Below are 21,020 nucleotides of genomic sequence, written 5' to 3'. Positions count from 1 at the left end.
CACAGCTGAAAGGGCCCCTAGCCATCAATGCTACTGTGTTCAGTCACCAGGTGATGTGGGGGCCGCAGGGCAGGTATAGAAAGCTCATAGGTTTTCACTGTGATTACGCTTTGTAGCGGGATGGACCAGAGGTTGCACTGAAGTGACTATACACAGACAAAATCATTTTTTGTTTTTTTATCGGAGTGGGGGGGAATCTCCAGACTGTGTTCTGAAAATGCATGTTCTGGAGGCTAGTCCAACCATAGTATTTTGGGATATAGCCTGCTGCCACTGCACTGTCTGCAACCTCACTGGAGCTAAACTGATTTGTCGGCTGCTATTATACAGTCTGTTACAGCAGTAGTCAGGGGAACCAGCCTGAACCACTTGACTAGATGGGGAGGAAATACAAATACAGAGTTGGTGACAACAGCTCTGGTGTGTGTGTGTACATATCCCTGTGTGGTGCTGGGGGGGATTAGTGTGAGCTGGTCAGGCAGCCCGAGGGGGACAGCTGAGCGATTGGCCTTCACCGTGAAGCAGCGATTTAGGGTATCAAATGACACATGGAGACAGACGGGATCAGACTGGGCAGCTACAGGACAGAAAGTACCCAGGGAAACACAGCACACCACACCACAGACTCATATACAGGCTAAACACAATATAGTAACCTTAACCTGTCCACGACCCAAACAAGGATTCTCATTTTAAAAAGGGCAGGAACAGGCATAGTAGTCCTGTGTAGCTCAGTTGGTAGAGCATGGCGTTTGCAACGCCAGGGTTGTGGGTTCGATTCCCACAGGGGGCCAGTATGAAAATGTATGCACTCACTAACTGTAAGTCGCTCTGGATAAGAGCGTCTGCTATATGACTAAAATGTAAATAAAATGCATAGTATATGTACAGCCACATAACATTTGACATTTTTAGTAATTTAGCAGACGCTCTTATCCAGAGCGGCTTACAGTAGTGAGTGCATACATTTCCATACATAACATAGTGCCTTCAGAAAGTATTCATAACCATTGACTTATTCCACATTTTGTTGTGTTACAGCCTGAATTAAAAATTGATAAAATATGTTTTTATTCACCCATCTACACACAATACCCCAAAACGACAAAGTGAAAACATGTTTTTAGAAATTTTTGCAAATGTATTGAAAATTAAATACAGAAATATCTCACTTACATAAGTATTCACACCCTTGAGTCAATACATGCTAGAATCACCTTTGACAGCGATTACAGCTGTGAGTCTTTCAGGGTAAGTCTAAGAACTTTGCACACCTGGATTGTCCAATATTTGCACATTATTCCTTTTTTAAATGTTTCAAGCTCTGACAAGTTGGTGGATCATTGCTAGACAGCCATTTTCAAAGCTTGCCAAAGATTTTCAAGACGATTTAAGTTAAAACTGTAACTAGGCCACTCAGGAACATTCAATGTCGTCTTGGTAAGCAACAAGTGAATATTTGGTATTGTGTTTCAGGTTATTGTCCTGCTGAAAGGTGAATTTGTCTCCAAGTGTCTGGAAAGCAGACTGAACCAGGTTTTCCTCTAGGATTTTGCCTGTGCTTAGCTCTATTCCATTTATTTTTATCTTAAAAAAACTCCCTAGTCCTTGCCGATGACAAGCATACCCATAACATGATGCATCCACCACCATGCTTGAAAATATGAAGAGTGGTACTCAGTGATGTGTTGTGTTTGCCCCAAACATAACACTTTGTATTCAGGACATGAAGTTAATTTCTTTGCCACATTTGTTGCAGTTTTACTTCAGTGCCTTATTGCAAACAGGATGCATGTTTTGGAGTATTTGTATTCTGTACAGGCTTCCATCTTTTCACTCAGTCTTTTAGATTAGTCTTGTGGAGTAATTACAATGTTGTTGATCCATCCTCAGTTTTCTCCTATCACAGCCATTCCACTTTGTAACTGTTTTAAAGTCACCATTGGTCTTATGGTGAAATCCCTGAGCATTTTCCTTCCTCTTCGGCAACTGAGTTAGGAAGGACGCATGTATCTTTGTAGTGACGGGCTGTATTGACACACCATCCAAAGTGTTATCAATAACGTCACCATGCTCAAAGGAATACTAAATGTCTGTTTTATTTTTTTATTTATTTTTAACACATCTACCAATAGGTACCCTTCTTTGCGAGGCATTCGAAAACCTCCCTGGTCTTTGTGGTTGAATCTGTGTTTGAAATTCACTGCTCGACTGAGGGACCTTACAGATAATTGTATGTGTGGGGTACAGAGATGAGGTAGTCATTCAAAAATCATGTTAAACACTATTATTGAACACAGAGTGAGTCCATGCAACTTATTATGTGACTTGTTAAGCAAGTCCAGGCTCTGTCGCAGCCGGCCGCGACCGGGAGACTCATGGGCGGCGCACAATTGGCCCAGCGTCGTCCAGGGTAGGGGAGGGAATGGCCGGCAGGGATGTAGCTCAGTTGATAGAGCATGGCGTTTGCAACGCCAGGGTTGTGGGTTCGTTTCCCAGGGGGGGGCCAGTATAAAAAAATAAAAAATATATATGTATTCACTAACTGAAAGTCGCTCTGGATAAGAGCGTCTGCTAAATGACTAACATTTAAAAATTTAAAATGAGGTGTTATGGTGTGGGGGTGCTTTGCTGGTGACACTGTCTGTGATTTATTTAGAATTCAAGGCACACTTAACCAGCATGGCTACCACCACATTCTGCAGCGATACGCCATCCCATATTGTTTGGGCTTAGTGGGACTATCATTTGTTTGTCAACAGGACAATGACCCAACACACCTCCAAGCTGTGTAAGGGCTATTTTATCAAGAAGGAGAGTGATGGAGTGCTGCATCACATTACCTGGCCCTCACAATCCCCCGAACGCAACCCAATTGAGATGGTTGGGATGAGTCGGACGGCAGAGTGAAGGAAAAGCAGCCAACAAGTGCTCAGCAGATTGGTGGAAAAGCATACCAGGTGAAGCTGGTTGAGAGAATGCCAAGAGTGTGCAAAGCTGTCATCAAGGCAAAGGGTGGCTACTTTGAAGAATCTCAAATATAACATATTTTGATTTGTTTAACAGTTTTTTGGTTACTACATGATTCCATATGTGTTACTCATAGTTTTGATGTCTTCACTATTATTCTACAATGTAGAAAATAGTACAAATAAAGTAAAACCCTGGAATGAGTAGATGTGTCCAAACCTTTGACGGGTACTGTATGTATGCATGTACAGTTGAAGTCGGATGTTTACATACACATAGTTTGGAGTCATTAAAACTCGCTTTTCAACCACTCCACAAATGTCTTGTTAACAAACTATAGTTTTGGCAAGTCGGTTAGGACATCTACTTTGTGCATGACACAAGTAATTTTTCCAACAATTGTTTACAGACAGATTATTTCACTTATAATACACTGTATCACAAGAGCGTCTGCTAAATGACTAAAACGTAAAATGTAATTCCAGTGGGTCAGAAGTTTACATACACTAAGTTGACTGTGCCTTTAAACAGCTTGGAACATTCCAGAAAATGATGTCATGGCTTTAGAAGCTTCTGATAGGCTAATTGACATAATTTGAGACAATTGGAGGTGTACCTGTGGATGTATTTCAAGGGCTACCTTCAAACTTAGTGCCTCTTTGCTTGACATCAAGGGAAAATCAAAAGAAATCAGCCAAGATTGTAGACCTCCACAAGTCTGGTTCATCCTTGGGAGCAATTTCCAAACGCCTGAAGGTACCACGTTCATCTGTATAAACAATAGTATGAACACCATGGGACCACGCAGCCGTCATAACGCTCAGGAAGGAGACGCGTTCTGTCTCTTAGAGATGAACGTACTTTGGTGCGAAAAGTGCAAATCAATCCCAGATCAACAGCAAAGGACCTTGTAAAGATGCTGGAGGAAACAGGTACAAAAGTATCTATCTCCACAGTAAAACAAGTCCTATATCGACATAACCTGAAAGGCCACTCAGCAAGGAAGAAGCCACTGCTCCAAAACCGCCATAAAAAAGCCAGACTACGGTTTGCAACTGCACATGGGGATAAAGATCGTACTTTTTGGCGAAATGTCCTCTAGTCTGATGAAACAAAAATAGAACTGTTTGCCCATAATTACAATTTTTATGTTCGGAGGAAAAAGGGGGCTGCTTGCAAGCTGAAGAACACCATCCCAACCATGAAGCACGGGGTGGCAGCATCATGCTGTGGGGGTGCTTTGCTGCAGGAGGGACTGGTGCACTTCACAACATAGATGGCATCATGAGGAAGGAAAATTATGTGGATATATTGAAGCAACATCTGAAGACATCAGTCAGGAAGTTAAAGCTTGGTCGCAAATGGGTCTTCCAAATGGACAATGACCCCAAGCATACTTCCAAAGTTGTGGCAAAATGGCTTAAGGAAAACAAAGTCAAGGTATTGGAGTGGCCATCACAAAGCCCTGACCTCAATCCTATAGAACATTTGTGGGCAGAACTGAAAAAGTGTGTGCGAGCAAGGAGGCCTACAAACCTGACTCAGTTACACCAGCTCTGTCAGGAGAAATGGGCCACAATTCACCCAACTTATTGTGGGAAGCTTGTGGAAGGCTACTGAAACGTTTGACCCAAGTTAAACAATTTAAAGGCAATGCTACCAAATACTAATTGAGTGTATGTAAACTTCTGACCCACTAGGAATGTGATGAAAGAAATAAAAGCTGAAATAAATAATTATCTCTACTATTATTCTGACATTTCACATTCTTAAAATAGTGGTAATCCTAACTGACCTAAGACAGGGAATTTATACTAGGATTAAATGTTAGGAATTGTGAAAAACTGAGTTTAAATGTATTTGGCTAAGGTGTATGTAAACTTCAGACTTCAACTGTAAGTCTGTATGCATGTACATACAGTGCCTTGTAAAAGTATTCATCCCCCTTGGCGTTTTTCCTATTTTGTTGCATTACAACCTGTAATTGAAATTGATTTTTATTTGGATCTCATGTAACAAAATAGTCCAAATTGGTGAAGTGAAATGAAAAAAATAAATTGTTTCAAAAAATTCTACAAAACAAATAACATTAAAGTGGTGCGTCACCACATCAGTCACTGGCTTCATCAATAAGTGCATCGATGACGTTGTCCCCACAGTGACCGCACGTACATACCCCAACCAGAAGCCATGGATTACATTGATCCAAGATGGCGAAGTAGTGCAGTTCTGTTTTTGTCGTGTGTCTGTAAATAGCCTGTAAATACCCAGTTTTTTTGTATTTTTCGTACATATTTCCCTATCAGACTTTTCATCCTTCTATAAAATATACTTTCCTGCAACCCGCCTCACTCAATGTGGAACGGATTCTATTATTGACTTACCTTTTATCTAGAATCTCCAGTTGAAACTAGCTAGCCAGCTAACTAGCTACTTGCTATTAGCCACAGTTAGCGGTATCTCACCCAGAACATTGGATTTTTTCTGCGGGATTAATTTAATCACTGGATATTAATCACCGGATATTCGGCCAGTCTGCACAGCGCGTTATCGACCCAGAACATATCAGTTTTTCTGCCGGAATCACTGAATCACTGGACCTTTAACTCCGGATTCATCGCTACCAGCTAGCTGCAACAAAATGGACGCTGTGGTCTGGCTAATCATCCTCAGCTAGGCCCATCTCCCGGCTATCTACCTCTCTGTCAACCGGACGGGACCACCTAGTGTTGACACGGAGCCCCGCCGATCCTACACGACTGGTCTGCCGACGAAATCGTCTGATGTGGTTACGACGACGTCGACCACGTAGATTCCATCTGCTAGCCCCGGCCCACTAGCACACGCTAGCCGTGGCCTCTTACTCGCTAGTGCTTTAGCAGCCTCCGAACTATCCTATTGCTGTTCACCGGACCTTATGATAACTCAGCTATACAGCTGATATCTGCTGGACTGTTCCTTTTTACGGTACTACATCCTGTTTATGTTTAGCCTCAGCCCAAACATGGTTAGCTTATTGTTGTTTCGGTTATTTCTAATTGTACTATTTCACTGTAGATCCCCCAGCCCAGCTAAACCTGCCTTAGATAGCTCCTTTGTCCCACCCCAAATACACACAGAGACCGACTCAATTGGTGCCTCTAGTGATACTATCTCTTTCATTGTTACCCAACGCTTAGGTTTACCTCCACTTTACTCATATCCTTCCATATCCTTGTCTGTACATAATGCCCTGAATCTTTTCTACAACACCCGGAAATCTGCCCCCTTTATTCTATGTACCCAACACACTAGAAGACCAGTTCTTAAAGCCTTTAGCCGTATCCTTATTCTAGTCCTCCTCTGTTCCTCTGGTGATGTAGAGGCTAACCCAGGCCCTGCAGCCCTCAGTATCACTCCTACTCCCCAGGCGCTATCATTTGCTGACTTCTGTAATCGCAAAAGTCTTGGTTTCTTGCACGTAAATATCAGAAGTCTACTTCCTAAGTTTGAGTTATTCACTGCGTTAGCACACTCCGCCAACCCTGATGTTCTAGCAGCGTCTGAATCCTGGCTCAGGAAGGCCACCAAAAATTCTGAAATTTCCATCCCCAACTATAACATTTTCCGTCTAGATAGAACTGCCAAAGGGGGTGGAGTTGCAATCTACTGTAGAGATAGCCTGCAGAGCTCTATCACACTATCCAGGTCTGTGCCCAAACAGTTTGAGCTTCTACTTCTAAAAATCCACCTTTCCAGAAATAAGTCTCTCACTGTTGCCGCTTGCTACAGACCCCCCTCAGCCCCCAGCTGTGCCCTGGACACCATATGTGAATTGATTGCCTCCCATTTATCCTCAGAGTTCGTACTGCTTGGTGACCTAAATTGGGATATGCTTAATACCCCGGCCATCCTACAATCCAAACTAGATGCCCTCAACCTCACGCAAATTATCAACGAACCTACCAGGTACAACCCTAAATCCGTAAACATGGGTACCCTCATAGATATCATCCTGACTAACATACCCTCTAAATACACCTCAGCTGTCTTCAACCAGGATCTCAGCCATCACTGCCTTATTGCCTGCGTCCGTAACGGGTCCGCGGTCAAACGACCACCCCTCATCACTGTCAAACGCTCCCTAAAACACTTTAGCGAGCAGGCCTTCCTAATTGACCTGGCCCAGGTATCCTGGATGGATATAGATCTCATTCCGTCAGTAGAGGATGCCTGGTTGTTCCTTAAAAGTAATTTCCTCTCAATCTTAAATAAACATGCCCCATTCAAAAAATACAGAACTAAAAACCGATATAGCCCCTGGTTCTCCTCACACTTGACTGCCCTTGACCAGCACAAAAACATCCTGTGGCGTACTGCATTAGCATCAAATAGCCCCCGCGATATGCAACTTTTCAGGGAAGTTAGGAACCAACAAGCAGTCAGGAAAGCAAAGGCAAACTTTTTCAAACAGAAATTTGCATCCTGTAGCACTAACTCCAAAAAGTTTTGGGACACTGTAAAGTCCATGGAGAATAAGAGCACTTCCTCCCAGTTGCCCACTGCACTGAGGCTAGGAAACACTATCACCACCGATAAATCTACAATAATCGAGAATTTCAACAAGCATTTTGCTACAGCTGGCCATGCTTTCCATCTGGCTACCACTACCCCGGCCACCAATTCTGCACCCTCCGCTGAAACTTGCCCATGCCCCCCCCCGCTTCTCCTTCACACAAATTCAGACAGCTGACGTTTTGAAAGAGCTGCAAAATCTGGACCCCTACAAATCAGCTGGGCTAGACAATCTGGACCCTTTCTTTCTAAAACTAGCCGCCGAAATTGTCGCAACCCCTATTACTAGTCTGTTCAACATCTCTTTCATAACGTCTGAGATCCCCAGAGATTGGAAAGCTGCCGCGGTCATCCCCCTCTTCAAAGGGGGTGACACTCTAGATCCAAACTGCTACAGACCTATATCCATCCTGCCCTGCCTTTCGAAAGTATTTGAAAGCCAAGTTAACAAACAGATCACCAACCATTTCGAATACCACCGTACCTTCTCCGCTATGCAATCCGGTTTCCGAGCTGGTCATGGGTGCACTTCAGCAACGCTCAAGGTACTAAACGATATTATAACTGCGATTGATAATAGACAGTACTGTGAAGCCGTCTTCATCGACCTGGCCAAGGCTTTCGACAAAATAGCCTCCAACACTCTACTCAGCAAATTGGATGTAGTCTATCACAGTGCCATCCGTTTTGTCTCCAAAGCCCCATACACTACCCACCACTGTGACCTGTACGCTCTTGTTGGCTGGTCCTCACTACATGTTCGTCGTCAAACCCACTGGCTCCAGGCCATCTATAAATCACTGCTAGGCAAATCCCCGCCTTATCTTAGCTCATTGGTCACCATAGCAGCACCCACCCGTAGTCTGCGCTCCAGCAGGTACAGTGGGGAAAAAAAGTATTTAGTCAGCCACCAATTGTGCAAGTTCTCCCACTTAAAAAAGATAGAGAGGCCTGTAATTTTCATCATAGGTACACGTCAACTATGACAGACAAAATGAGAAAAAAAATCCAGAAAATCACATTGTAGGATTTTTTATGAATTTATTTGCAAATTATGGTGGAAAATAAGTATTTGGTCAATAACAAAAGTTTCTCAATACTTTGTTATATACCCTTTGTTGGCAATGACACAGGTCAAACGTTTTCTGTAAGTCTTCACAAGGTTTTCACACACTGTTGCTGGTATTTTGGCCCATTCCTCCATGCAGATCTCCTCTAGAGCAGTGATGTTTTGGGGCTGTCGCTGGGCAACACAGACTTTCAACTCCCTCCAAAGATTTTCTATGGGGTTGAGATCAGGAGACTGGCTAGGCCACTCCAGGACCTTGAAATGCTTCTTACGAAGCCACTCCTTCATTGCCCGGGCGGTGTGTTTGGGATCATTGTCATGCTGAAAGACCCAGCCACGTTTCATCTTCAATGCCCTTGCTGATGGAAGGAGGTTTTCACTCAAAATCTCACGATACATGGCCCCATTCATTCGTTCCTTTACACGGATCAGTCGTCCTGGTCCCTTTGCAGAAAAACAGCCCCAAAGCATGATGTTTCCACCCCCATGCTTCACAGTAGGTATGGTGTTCTTTGGATGCAACTCAGCATTCTTTGTCCTCCAAACACGACGAGTTGAGTTTTTACCAAAAAGTTCTATTTTGGTTTCATCTGACCATATGACATTCTCCCAATCCTCTTCTGGATCATCCAAATGCACTCTAGCAAACTTCAGACAGGCCTGGACATTTACTGGCTTAAGCAGGCGGACACGTCTTGCACTGCAGGATTTGAGTCCCTGGCGGCGTAGTGTGTTACTGATGGTAGGCTTTGTTACTTTGGTCCCAGCTCTCTGCAGGTCATTCAATAGGTCCCCCCGTGTGGTTCTGGGATTTTTGCTCACCGTTCTTGTGATAATTTTGACCCTACTGGGTGAGATCTTGCGTGGAGCCCCAGATCGAGGGAGATTATCAGTGGTCTTGTATGTCTTCCATTTCCTAATAATTGCTCCCACAGTTGATTTCTTCAACCCAAGCTGCTTACCTATTGCAGATTCAGTCTTCCCAGCCTGGTGCAGGTCTACAATTTTGTTTCTGGTGTCCTTTGTCAGCTCTTTGGTCTTGGCCATAGTGGAGTTTGGAGTGTGACTGTTTGAGGTTGTGGACAGGTGTCTTTTATACTGATAACAAGTTCAAACAGATGCCATTAATACAGGTAACGAGTGGAGGACAGAGGAGCCTCTTAAAGAAGAAGTTACAGGTCTGTGAGAGCCAGAAATCTTGCTTGTTTGTAGGTGACCAAATACTTATTTTCCACCATATTTTGCAAATAAATTCATAAAAAATCCTACAATGTGATTTTCTGGAATTTTTTTTCTCAATTTGTCTTTCATAGTTGACGTGTACCTATGATGAAAATTACAGGCCTCTCTCATCTTTTTAAGTGGGAGAACTTGCACAAATAGTGGCTGACTAAATACTTTTTTGCCCCACTGTATATCTCACTGGTCATTCCCAAAGCCAACACCTCCTTTGGCCGCCATTCCTTCCAGATCTCTGCTGCCAATGACTGGAACGAATTGCAAAAATCTCTGAAGCTGGAGACTCTTATCTCCCTCACTAACTTTAAGCATCAGTTGTCAGAGCACCTTACCGATCACTACACCTGTACACAGCCCATCTGAAATTAGCCCACCCAACTACCTCATCCCTATATTGTTATTTATTTTGCTCTTTTGCACCCCAGTATCTCTATTTGCACATAATCTCTTGCACATCTAGCATTCCAGTGTTAATACTATTGTAATTATGTTGCACTATAGCCTATTTATTGCCTTACCTCCATAACTTGCTACATTTGCACACACTGTATATATATTTTCTGTTGTATTTTTGACTTTATGTTTTTTACCCCATATGTAACTCTGTGTTGTTTTTATCGCACTGCTTTGCTTTATCTTGGCCAGGTCGCAGTTGTAAATGAGAACTTGTTCTCAACTGGCTTACCTGGTTAAATAAAGGTGAAATAAAATAAATAAATAAATAAAACTACAGGCAACATCCGCACTGAGCTAAAGGGTAGAGCTGCCGCTTTCAAGGAGCAGGACTCTAACCCGGACGCTTATAAGAAATCCCGCTATGCCCTCCGACGAACCATCAAACAGGCAAAGAGTCAATACAGGACTAAGATTGAATCGTACTACATCGGCTCTGACGCTCGTCGGATGTGGCAGGGCTTGAAAACTATGACAGACTACCAAGGGAAGCACAGCCGCGAGCTGCCCAGTGACACAAGCCTACCAGACGAGCTAAACCACTTCTATGCTCGCTTCGAGGCAAGCAACACTGAAGCATGCATGAGAGCACCAGCTGTTCCGGATGACTATGTGATCACGCTCTCCGTAGACGATGTGAGTAAGACTTTTAAGCAGGTCAACATTCACAAGGCCGCAGGGCCAGACGGATTACCAGGACGTGTACTCCGAGCATGTGCTGACCAACTGGCAAGTGTCTTCACTGACATTTTCAACATCTCCCTGACTGAGTCTGTAATACCAACATGTTTCAAGCAGACCACCATAGTCCCCGTGCCCAAGGACACTAAAATAACCTGACTAAATGACTACCGACCCGTAGCAATGACATCTGTAGCCATGAAGTGCTTTGAAAGGCTGGTCATGGCTCACATCAACACCACTATCCCAGAAACCCTAGACCCACTCCAATTTGCGTACCGCTCCAAAAGATCCATAGATTATGCAATCTCTATTGCACTCCACACTGCCCTTTCCCACCTGTACAAGAGGAACACCTACGTGAGAATGCTATTCATTGACTACAGCTCAGCGTTCAACACCATAGTGCCCTCAAAGCTCATCACTAAGCTAAGGATCCTGGGACTAAACACCTCCCTCTGCAACTGGATCCTGGACTTCCTGACGGGCCGCCCCCAGGTGGTAAGGGTAGGTAACAACACATCTGCCACACTGATCGTCAACACGGGGGCCCCTCAGGGGTGCGTGCTCAGTCTCCTCCTGTACTCTCTGTTCACCCATGACTGCATGGCCAGGCACGACTCCAACACCATCATTAAGTTTGCCGACGACACAACAGTGGTAGGCCTGATCACCGACAACGATGAGACAGCCTATAGGGAGGAGGTCAGAGATCTGGCCGTGTGGTGCCAGGACAACAACCTCTCCCTCAACGTGACCAAGACAAAGGAGATGATTGTGGACTACAGGAAAAAAAAAGAGGACTGAGCACGCCCCCATTCTCATCGACGGGGCTGTAGTGGAACAGGTTGAGAGCTTCAAGTTCCTTGGTGTCCACATCACCAACGAACTATCATGGTCCAAACACACCAAGACAGTCGTGAAGAGGGCACGACAAAGCCTATTCCCCCTCAGGAGACTAAAAAGATTTGGCATGGGTCCTCAGATCCTCAAAAAATTCTACAGCTGCACCATCGAGAGCATCCTGACTGGTTGCATCACCGCCTGGTATGGCAACTGCTTGGCCTCCGACCGCAAGGCACTACAGAGGGTAGTGCGTACGGCCCAGTACATCACTGGGGCAAAGCTTCCTGCCATCCAGGACCTCTATACCAGGCGGTGTCAGAGGCAGGCCCTCAAAATTGTCAAAGACTCCAGCCACCCTAGTCATAGACTGTTCTCTCTGCTACCGCACAGCAAGCGGTACCGGAGTGCCAAGTCTAGGTCCAAAAGACTTCTCAACAGCTTCTACCCCCAAGCCATAAGACTCCTGAACAGCTAATCATGGCTACCCAGACTATTTGCACTGCCCCCCACCCCATCCTTTTTACGCTGCTGCTACTCTGTTAAGTATTTATGCATAGTCACTTTAACTCTACCCACATGTACATATTACCTCAACTACCTCAACTAGCCGGTGCCCCCGCACATTGACTCTGCAACGGTACCCCCCTGTATATATAGCCCCCTACTGTCACTTTATTTTACTTCTGCTCTTTTTTTCTCAACACTTTTTTTGTTGTTGTTTTATTCTTACTTTTTTTGTTTAAAATAAATGCACTGTTGGTTAAGGGCTGTAAGTAAGCATTTCACTGTAATGTCTGCACCTGTTGTATTCGGCGCATGTGACCAATAAAATTTGATTTGATTTGACACACTCCAGCCACATGAGGTCTAGCATTGTCTTGCATTAGGAGGAACCCAGGGCCAACCGCACCAGCATATGGTCTCACAAGAGGTCTGAGGATCTCATCTCGGTACCTAATGGCAGTCAGGCTACCTCTGGCGAGCACATGGAGGGCTGTGCGGCCCCCCAAAGAAATGCCACCCCACACCATGACTGACCCACCGCCAAACCGGTCATGCTGGAGGATGTTGCAGGCAGCAGAACGTTCTCCACGGCGTCTCCAGACTCTGTCACGTCTGTCACATGTGCTCAGTGTGAACCTGCTTTCATCTGTGAAGAGCACAGGGCGCCAGTGGCGAATTTGCCAATCTTGGTGTTCTCTGGCAAATGCCAAACGTCCTGCACGGTGTTGGGCTGTGGACGTCGGGCCCTCATACCACCCTCATGGAGTCTGTTTCTGACCGTTTGAGCAGACACATGCACATTTGTGGCCTGCTGGAGGTCATTTTGCAGGGCTCTGGCAGTGCTCCTCCTGCTCCTCCTTGCACAAAGGCGGAGGTAGCGGTCCTGCTGCTGGGTTGTTGCCCTCCTACAGCCTCCTCCACGTCTCCTGATGTACTGGCCTGTCTCCTGGTAGCGCCTCCATACTCTGGACACTACGCTGACAGACACAGCAAACCTTCTTGCCACAGCTCGCATAAATGTGCCATCCTGGATGAGCTGCACTACCTGAGCCACGTGTGTGGGTTGTAGACTCCGTCTCATGCTACCACTAGAGTGAAAGCACCGCCAGCATTCAAAATTGACCAAAACATCAGCCAGGAAGCATAGGAACTGAGAAGTGGTCTGTGGTCACCACCTGCAGAACCACTTCTTTATTGGGGGTGTCTTGCTAATTGCCTATAATTTCCACCTGTTGTCTATTCTATTTGCACAACAGCATGTGAAATGTATTGTCAATCAGTGTTGCTTCCTAAGTTGACAGTTTGATTTCACAGAAGTGTGATTGACTTGGAGTTACATTGTGTTGTTTAAGTGTTCCCTTAATTTTTTTGAGCAGTGTACTTATGTCATGCAATAAAATGCAAATTAATTACTTAAAAATCATACAATGTGATTTTCTGGACTTTAGATTCCGTCTCTCACAGTTGAAGTGTACCTATGATAAAAATTACAGACCTCTACATGCTTTGTAAGTAGGAAAACCTGCAAAATCGCCAGTGTATCAAATACTTGTTCTCCCCACTGTATATGTGTATTAAAGTAGTCAAACGTTTAGTATTTGGTCCCATATTCCTATCACATCAAGCTTGTTTTGGTTGCGTTTCAGATTATTTTGTGCACAATAAGAATGTATAATATATTCTGTCATTTTGGAGTCACTTGTATTGTAAATAGGAATACATTTTTCTAAACACTTCCACATTAATGTAGATGCTGCCATGATCACGGATAGTCCAGAATGAATCGTGAATAATGATGAGTGAACATGTTAGACAAACAAATATCATACCCCCAAGACATGCTAACCTCTCACCATTATAATAACAGGGGAGATTAGCATTTATGCATAAACGGTTTGACCGATATGGTCAAAATCCAAAGTGCTGGCGTACAGAGCCAAAACAACCAAAAATTTGTCACTGTCCCAATACTTTTAGAGTTCACGGTACATAGAGTGCATTTGGAATGTATTCAGACCCCTTTACTTTTTTCCACATTATGTTACGTTACAGCCTTATTCTGAAATAGATTCAATTGTTTTTTTCCCCCTTATCAATCTACACACAATAGCCCATAACGACAAAGCAAAAATCGGTTTGCAAATGTATTACAAATAAAAAACTGAAATATAATATTTAATCAAGTAAACATTTAATCACTTTAACACAAGTAAATCAGACCCTTTACTCAGTACTTTGTTGAAGCACCTTTGGCAGCGATTACAGCCTTGAGTCTTGGGTATGACGCTACAAGCTTGGCACACCTGTATTTGGGGAGTTTCTCCCTTTCTGCTGCCACTACGATGCTTCACCGTTGGGATGGAATTGGCCAGGTGATGAGCAGTGCATTCAGGCCAAAGAGTTCAATCTTGGTTTCATCAGACCAGAGAATCTTGTTTCTCATGGTCTGAGAGTCCTTTAGGTACCTTTTGGCAAACTCCAAGTGGGCTGTCATGTGCCTTTTACTGAGGAGTGGCTTCCGTCTGTCCACTCTACCATAAAGGCCTGATTGGTGGAGTGCTGCAGACATGGTTGTCCTTCTGGAAGGTTCTCCCATCTCCACAGAGGAACTCTGGAGCTCTGTCAGAGTGACCTTCGGGTTCTTGGTCACCTCTCTGACCAAGGCCCTTCTCCCCCGATTGCTCAGTTTGGCCGGGCAGCCAGCTCTAGGAAGAGTCTTTGTGGTTCCAAACTTTTTCAATTTAAGAATGATGGAGGCCACTGTGTTCTTGGGGACCTTCAATGCTGCAGAAATTTTTTGGTACCCTTCCCCAGATCTGTGCCTCGACAAAATCATGTCTCGAAGCACTACAGACAATTCTTTAGACCTCATGGCTTGGTTTTTGATCTAACATGCACTGTCAACTGTGGGACCTTATATAGACAGGTGTGCCTTTCCAAATCATGTCCAATCAATTGAATTTACCACAGGTGGACTCCAATCAAGTTGTAGAAACATCTCAAGGATGATCAATGGAAACAGGATGCACTTGAGCTCAATTTCGAGTATCATAGCAAAGGGTCTGAATACTTATATAAATAAGTTATTTCTGGTTTGTATTTTTTTTTATAAATTTGCAAACATTTCTAAAAACCTGTTATCGCTTTGTCATTATGGGGTATTGTGTGTAGATTGAACAATTAATACATTTTTAGAATAATGCTGTAACATAACAAAATGTGTTAAAAGTGAAGGGGTCTGAATACTTTCTGAATGCACTGTACTTCACCGCACAGTTAGCTATGCTAGCTAGCCAGCCAAACTTGTATAGTTAGCGAGCAACTGCTACTTGCTAGCTAGCTACACTCGTGCTGTAGCGCCGCCATGCACGTCTCCAGAAACAACGAGGTGCCCAGCTGTGTTGACATTTCACCTTTCCACATCATCCACTTATCCGAATAATATAGCTCTTTGCTTACGCACCGTTTCACCAGCGTCAGCCCATCCCATCCAACATCTCCCAACAGTAGAAGTGCATCGCAGTAAGCCACAGTAGCAACAGGTTGTAAACAGGTTCGAGCCCACAGGTGTTAGCGCTAACATGTTTGTAGGTAGGTGGTCCCAAATTAACTAAAGCCAGCCCTATAACTGATACTGATAAGTCAGCCAGAACTTACAAGTCATTGACACGGATTTCCACAAAGTTCCCACTTCGGTTTTGTTATTAGTAAGCTCTGGGCATCGTCTTCCAGCTGAAAAAAATTGATTTTCTATGGTGTGGGCGTTTAACACCTAGTCATATCCTCTCATAATTACCTTCCACTCAGTGGCCCTCTCTCCCAACTCCATCCACTCCTCTCAACCTCTACTACCCTCTCTGTACCTCTCATATCCTCCATTCTTCTCTCTCCAACACTCGCTCTTTGACCACATTTCTCACCAATGAAGAGCAGGGTGTGGTGTGGGAGACAAAAACGAAACAGATGGCAAATATCTAGACCGTGTGTCACATTTCAAACGCGCTCACACATATGCACACACTCTTTTGAAGCTAGTACCTTGTAATTATCTTAGGGCCTTGCTGAGGGTAAATAAACAACAAACGTTCATCAGGGAGGTTGGACAGATCTTTGACAACCTTGTCAATACCTCGACACGACTTCTTCAGACGCTCATGATCTTAAACCTAAAAATAGGTGTGTTGGTGGGGCCATAGAGCTGAGCTTCCTGAAGCCTCTCCTCTCCTGCCCTGTCAGCTTAAAAGCCTTTCTCGTCATTCGCTATGACCCAATACTGGCCAGGATCCAAACAACTAATCCATTCAGACGTGATTTACAATTAAGATCGCAGGAAACACTGAAGGACTAAACTAACCACAACCTTCGCTGCTCTGGTGATTATGACCACTCTTATCCTGTCTGTCGCAGTTATTAACCTTGGCTGTTCTGTATATGAGCTAACATTAGATGTTGGCCTGTTCTATTCTGTGAGGTGTCCCATCTTAGATGATGCCACATCATTACCCATGATGATCTCTAAAAGGACAGTGGCAGGGAAGCCCTTCCCATAACTGCTGAGGAGGCAACTTTTGAGGTCAGATGAGAGATCTCAAAGTGTTTCAAGAGTGTTTATCCCACAACATCGGCAACGGACCAGATGACTCCCATGTTCACAACTTCATCCCAAAGTACTCTGTACATTGCATTCACAACGTGGATGCTCCAAATAAGAAAATCTGTAAATAAAGTGGATTCTCCAGTTCAGTTCAGTTCAGCAGCATAACTATAGTGGGAACCCTGGTCGGTTGGTCATGGGAGTGGGGCCTCTCCTCTCCTGTTCACTACTCATCAGAGCGCTGATGTGATGTGAGGGAGTACATCCGTCATAGCCATACAGAATTCATAAGGCAACCTTATTTCCCCACTGTCAGAGACACCGAATTATGCGCCGCGTGACCAAATGATGGATTTTACATTTCCCAAAGTGTACACTTATTTATTGCTTTATAACAAATATGGGCTGGGGAAGTACATTATTGTCTTCATTACTAGGAAAAGTATGAAAGGGGGAAGAGGGGAACTATTATTCGGATGAACGTGTACTTGAATGAATGTGACTAGAAGTGGATAAAATGAGAATCAAATGAAATCCTTTAAAAACACACAACCATTGTCATATCATACTTTGCAAACCTAGTTCATCAAACCCATAAAAACCTTTGTGTCACTATACTTGGAGCTACAGTATGCCTGCAAGTGGCTGTGGGCACACAGTGAGTGGAGTGGACAACACTTCCGTCAGTGCTCCAGTCACTGTAGGGGTTCGCTCTAGAATCAGCTGCCTTGTGGAATGCTGACACAGCAGCTTGGTCCATCTGACCCACAGTAACCAACAGCCTCTCTCTCTCTCTCTCTCTCTCTCACACAGGATACACAGTAAGACCAGCTCACTGAACACTGTTCACTGTATATGAGGGAAATTAAATTGGTAATACAATGCTACTTTCCCCAAATGTCAATATTTGAATGATATCAATTATAATCACATAATAAAGACATCTATTACCTCACTATTGTGTCCTCTCAGGTTGAAGTTGATCCTCTGCGGGGTAGTCCGATCCCTTCTGCAGTGGCTGGATGTTAACGTTACCCCAACAACCCCTCTCCCGTTCCCTGTGGCGAGCCAGCCTTCCTCATAGTAGCGCCGCCGGCACACCGGCTTCTCCTTCTCACTCTTGGGTACCCGGCCCTTCCATGACAGGCAGAGGATGTTGGAGTCACTGCACATGATGGGGCCATGCTCCACTGCGGCGAACATGCCTGCCGACCGCAACTTGTTCCTCGATTTGTGAAAATAATCTGGTAGGTCGTGTGCCTTTCAGAGAGGCTGGTGGTCCAGCTATGAGCACTTCCACTCTGCTACAGGGAAAATCGTGTCGGCGCCGGGGAACAGATAGCAGACACGCTGCATAGTATTTGACATTTCAGTAGTTTATCTGGGTGTCCCCATACGTTTTAAAGAAAAAATCAAAGTGGATAGTTCAAGTTTGTGCATTTCTGATCAGTTATTGATCACCAAATTATCTGCTTAACATGGCTGGCAAGTGGTGATTTTGTAGAAGATTGCATAAATGAAAAAGGCACAAATGTAGGACATTTTGATTTGTTACATTTGTTAGTCCTGTCAATGTGATACTGAATCCATGAGTATTGACCATGGTGCAGGTGAAAGATTAAAGTATTGGCCTATAATGTTATGCTATCAAATGTTATCCATGCCCAAAAGTGGACTTTAACTACAGTTGATGCGTTCACTGAATAAGAAAATCTATTTTCCTTTTTGTTTGCAGTCGTAGGCTACAGTGCTGGAACAAGTTTGAAACTCAAAGTCAACTAAAAATAACTCCTTCAACAACATTCAACCATGCAATACTTTTTTTTATTTTTTAAACGTTCCTTTTTGTTGTCTTGATTCACTCTTTTAGAAATTAGAAACAAATTAGTTGAGTGCATGTCAAACGGCAAGTGTCCTAGCACACAAAAAAACGTCCTTGTCGTCTAGAATGCTAATATCAAATCTCAATTTCAAACCATTCACTGCTTCAATATGGAGCATCCTATTATTCTGAATATGGCCCAATTCGGCGTTTCATCATTACTGAACCGAACGCCTGTTCTGTGTGCGTTGTCCACTGTGGTACTAGAGACTGCACGCATCAGCTGTCAACCCCAACCCACACGTTTCTGCCCGTAAACATCATTACGTCACCCAGCTTGCCTTCCAATCCCGTCAAGGAGTGCTGTGAAAAAGGGAGAGAAAAAACATGTTATGGGGAGAACTCAAGGAGGACTGATACCCTTGAATATACAATCTAATAAATATGCCAAGACCCGCCCGAATTCCTCGTTTGTGTTCACACTGTTGAGAGGGCGAATGGCCATAGACCACGACGCAAAAAAAAGGACTACAAAATACTAAAGCTAAATAGTTTTAGGCAGTGATGCGAGGCACAGTGCAGTGGAGCCTTCCCAAACCTATTGCCTTGGTCATCCCGTTCGGTTTACAAATCATTGATTCAAACTATGTTCCGATACAGATTGCTACATCAGCTAGCTAACAGCTCAGTGCCATAATTCTCTACAACATATTTGATTTCCAATAATAGCATACCCTTATAAACCCCTGATAGCTAACGTTAGCATCCAGAATCAATAAACTGGGGATATTTATTTATTTGTTGCCTCAATCTTTTGGAAAACTGCCAGTCTATCGTCGCTACCAACTATTTTGGCTGCACAGCCCAGTCAGTGGCGTTAGCGAGCGAGCTAAATATCAGAGTGACCAAAACAATAACACCCATCCATTCGGCCAAATACTGGCAGTATTTGCATTAACCAGGTAGCAATTAAGCAGCGTATTCACTAACTACATAAAGGGGCTAGCTAAATATTTACCTAGTAACCTTAGACCAGACAGAAATACCTGCATTATCCCTTTTTTTTATCTGGACATTTCACAAATCTAGTTAGCTAACCAACTACTGGCATCGGCATTTTCACTGTAAATTGGTTGGCTACCTAGCTAACGTTAGTCGTTTTGTTTTCAAAAGACTCGTTTATGTGTGGCTAATTACAATAACAGCGAGGGAGTAGGTATCGTTGTCAGTATGCCAAAATCATGTAAGACCTATCGTCAATATCGCCGGATAAATATCAATTGACAATGATCAACCGCTTACCTATCTCTCGTCTCTCTGTTGCTGTCGCTGACTGTACGGATTGTGTAAACGCAGAGAGGAAGAGGCGAAGCGAGAAGTTTTACTCCGCTCAAAATATGTCCAAAAAAATAAGCCCACTAAGTGAGAATTTTTGAATGGAGGTCAATGAGAGTGTCGAATTTGGTCAACAAAACATTTAATTCCTAATTTGCTACAGGATGCTTATTTGATCGAATACAAGTTTTGTAATGGTTAGGTTGTTACAAATGCACGGATATAAGTGGACTCATCATTGATATAACCCGTTTTAACAATGACATTGCCATTGAGGGCTTCCACCATTTAAAGTAGTTAAGTGGGTGGGGATTCCTATGAGCTGGGAGCCATCCGTCAATGAAGAAGAAGAATATTGACTACTTTTAAATGTAGATAACCTCAATGGCGCTGCCGATGCTGTCACAGATGCTATAATCAAATCAAATCAAATTGTATTTGTCACATACACGTATTTAGCAGATGTTATAGCGGGTGTAGTGAAATGATTGTGCTTCTATCTCCGACAGTGCAGTAATATATAACAAGTAACATCTAACAATTTCACAACATATACCCAATACACACAACACTAGTAAGGAATGGGATTTAAGAATATATACATATATGGACAAGCAATGACAGAGCGGCATGGATACAGTAGAATATTATAGAATAGAATACAGTATATACATATGAGATGAGTAGTGGCAGATATGTAAACATTATTAAAGTGACTAGTGTTCCATTTCTTAAAGTGGCCAGTGATTTCAATAGGCAGGAGCAGCCTCTAATGTGCTAGTGATGGCTATTTAACAGTCTGATGGCCATGAGATAGAAGCTGTTTTTCATTCTCTCGGTCCCAGCTTTGATGCACCTGTACTGACTTCGCCTTCTGGATGATAGCAGGGTGAACAGGCAGTGGCTCGGGTGGTTGATGTCCTTAATGATATTTTTGGCCTTTCTGTGACATC

The 21,020-nt window shown here is 43.7% G+C and overlaps 1 protein-coding gene across 1 annotated transcript in view; it reads right to left on the bottom strand.

The window, feature by feature from the left end:
- The window catches only part of LOC121552615 (tubby-related protein 4-like), a 75,585-nt gene extending 55,437 nt beyond the window's left edge, over positions 1–20,148 (bottom strand). The window contains exons 1-2 of the mRNA XM_041865580.2: positions 20,035–20,148; positions 17,862–19,095 (exon numbers count right to left, since the gene is read on the bottom strand). Of these exons, the coding sequence (XP_041721514.2) occupies positions 17,862–18,113 (252 nt within the window). The 5' untranslated portion in view covers positions 18,114–19,095; positions 20,035–20,148. The remainder of the gene's footprint in view (positions 1–17,861; positions 19,096–20,034) is intronic.
- Positions 20,149–21,020: the final 872 nt, after the last annotated feature.

This window comes from Coregonus clupeaformis, chromosome 36, assembly GCF_020615455.1.
Source record: "Coregonus clupeaformis isolate EN_2021a chromosome 36, ASM2061545v1, whole genome shotgun sequence".
Taxonomy (NCBI): domain Eukaryota; kingdom Metazoa; phylum Chordata; class Actinopteri; order Salmoniformes; family Salmonidae; genus Coregonus; species Coregonus clupeaformis.
This window is presented reverse-complemented; position numbering and strand designations above follow the sequence as displayed.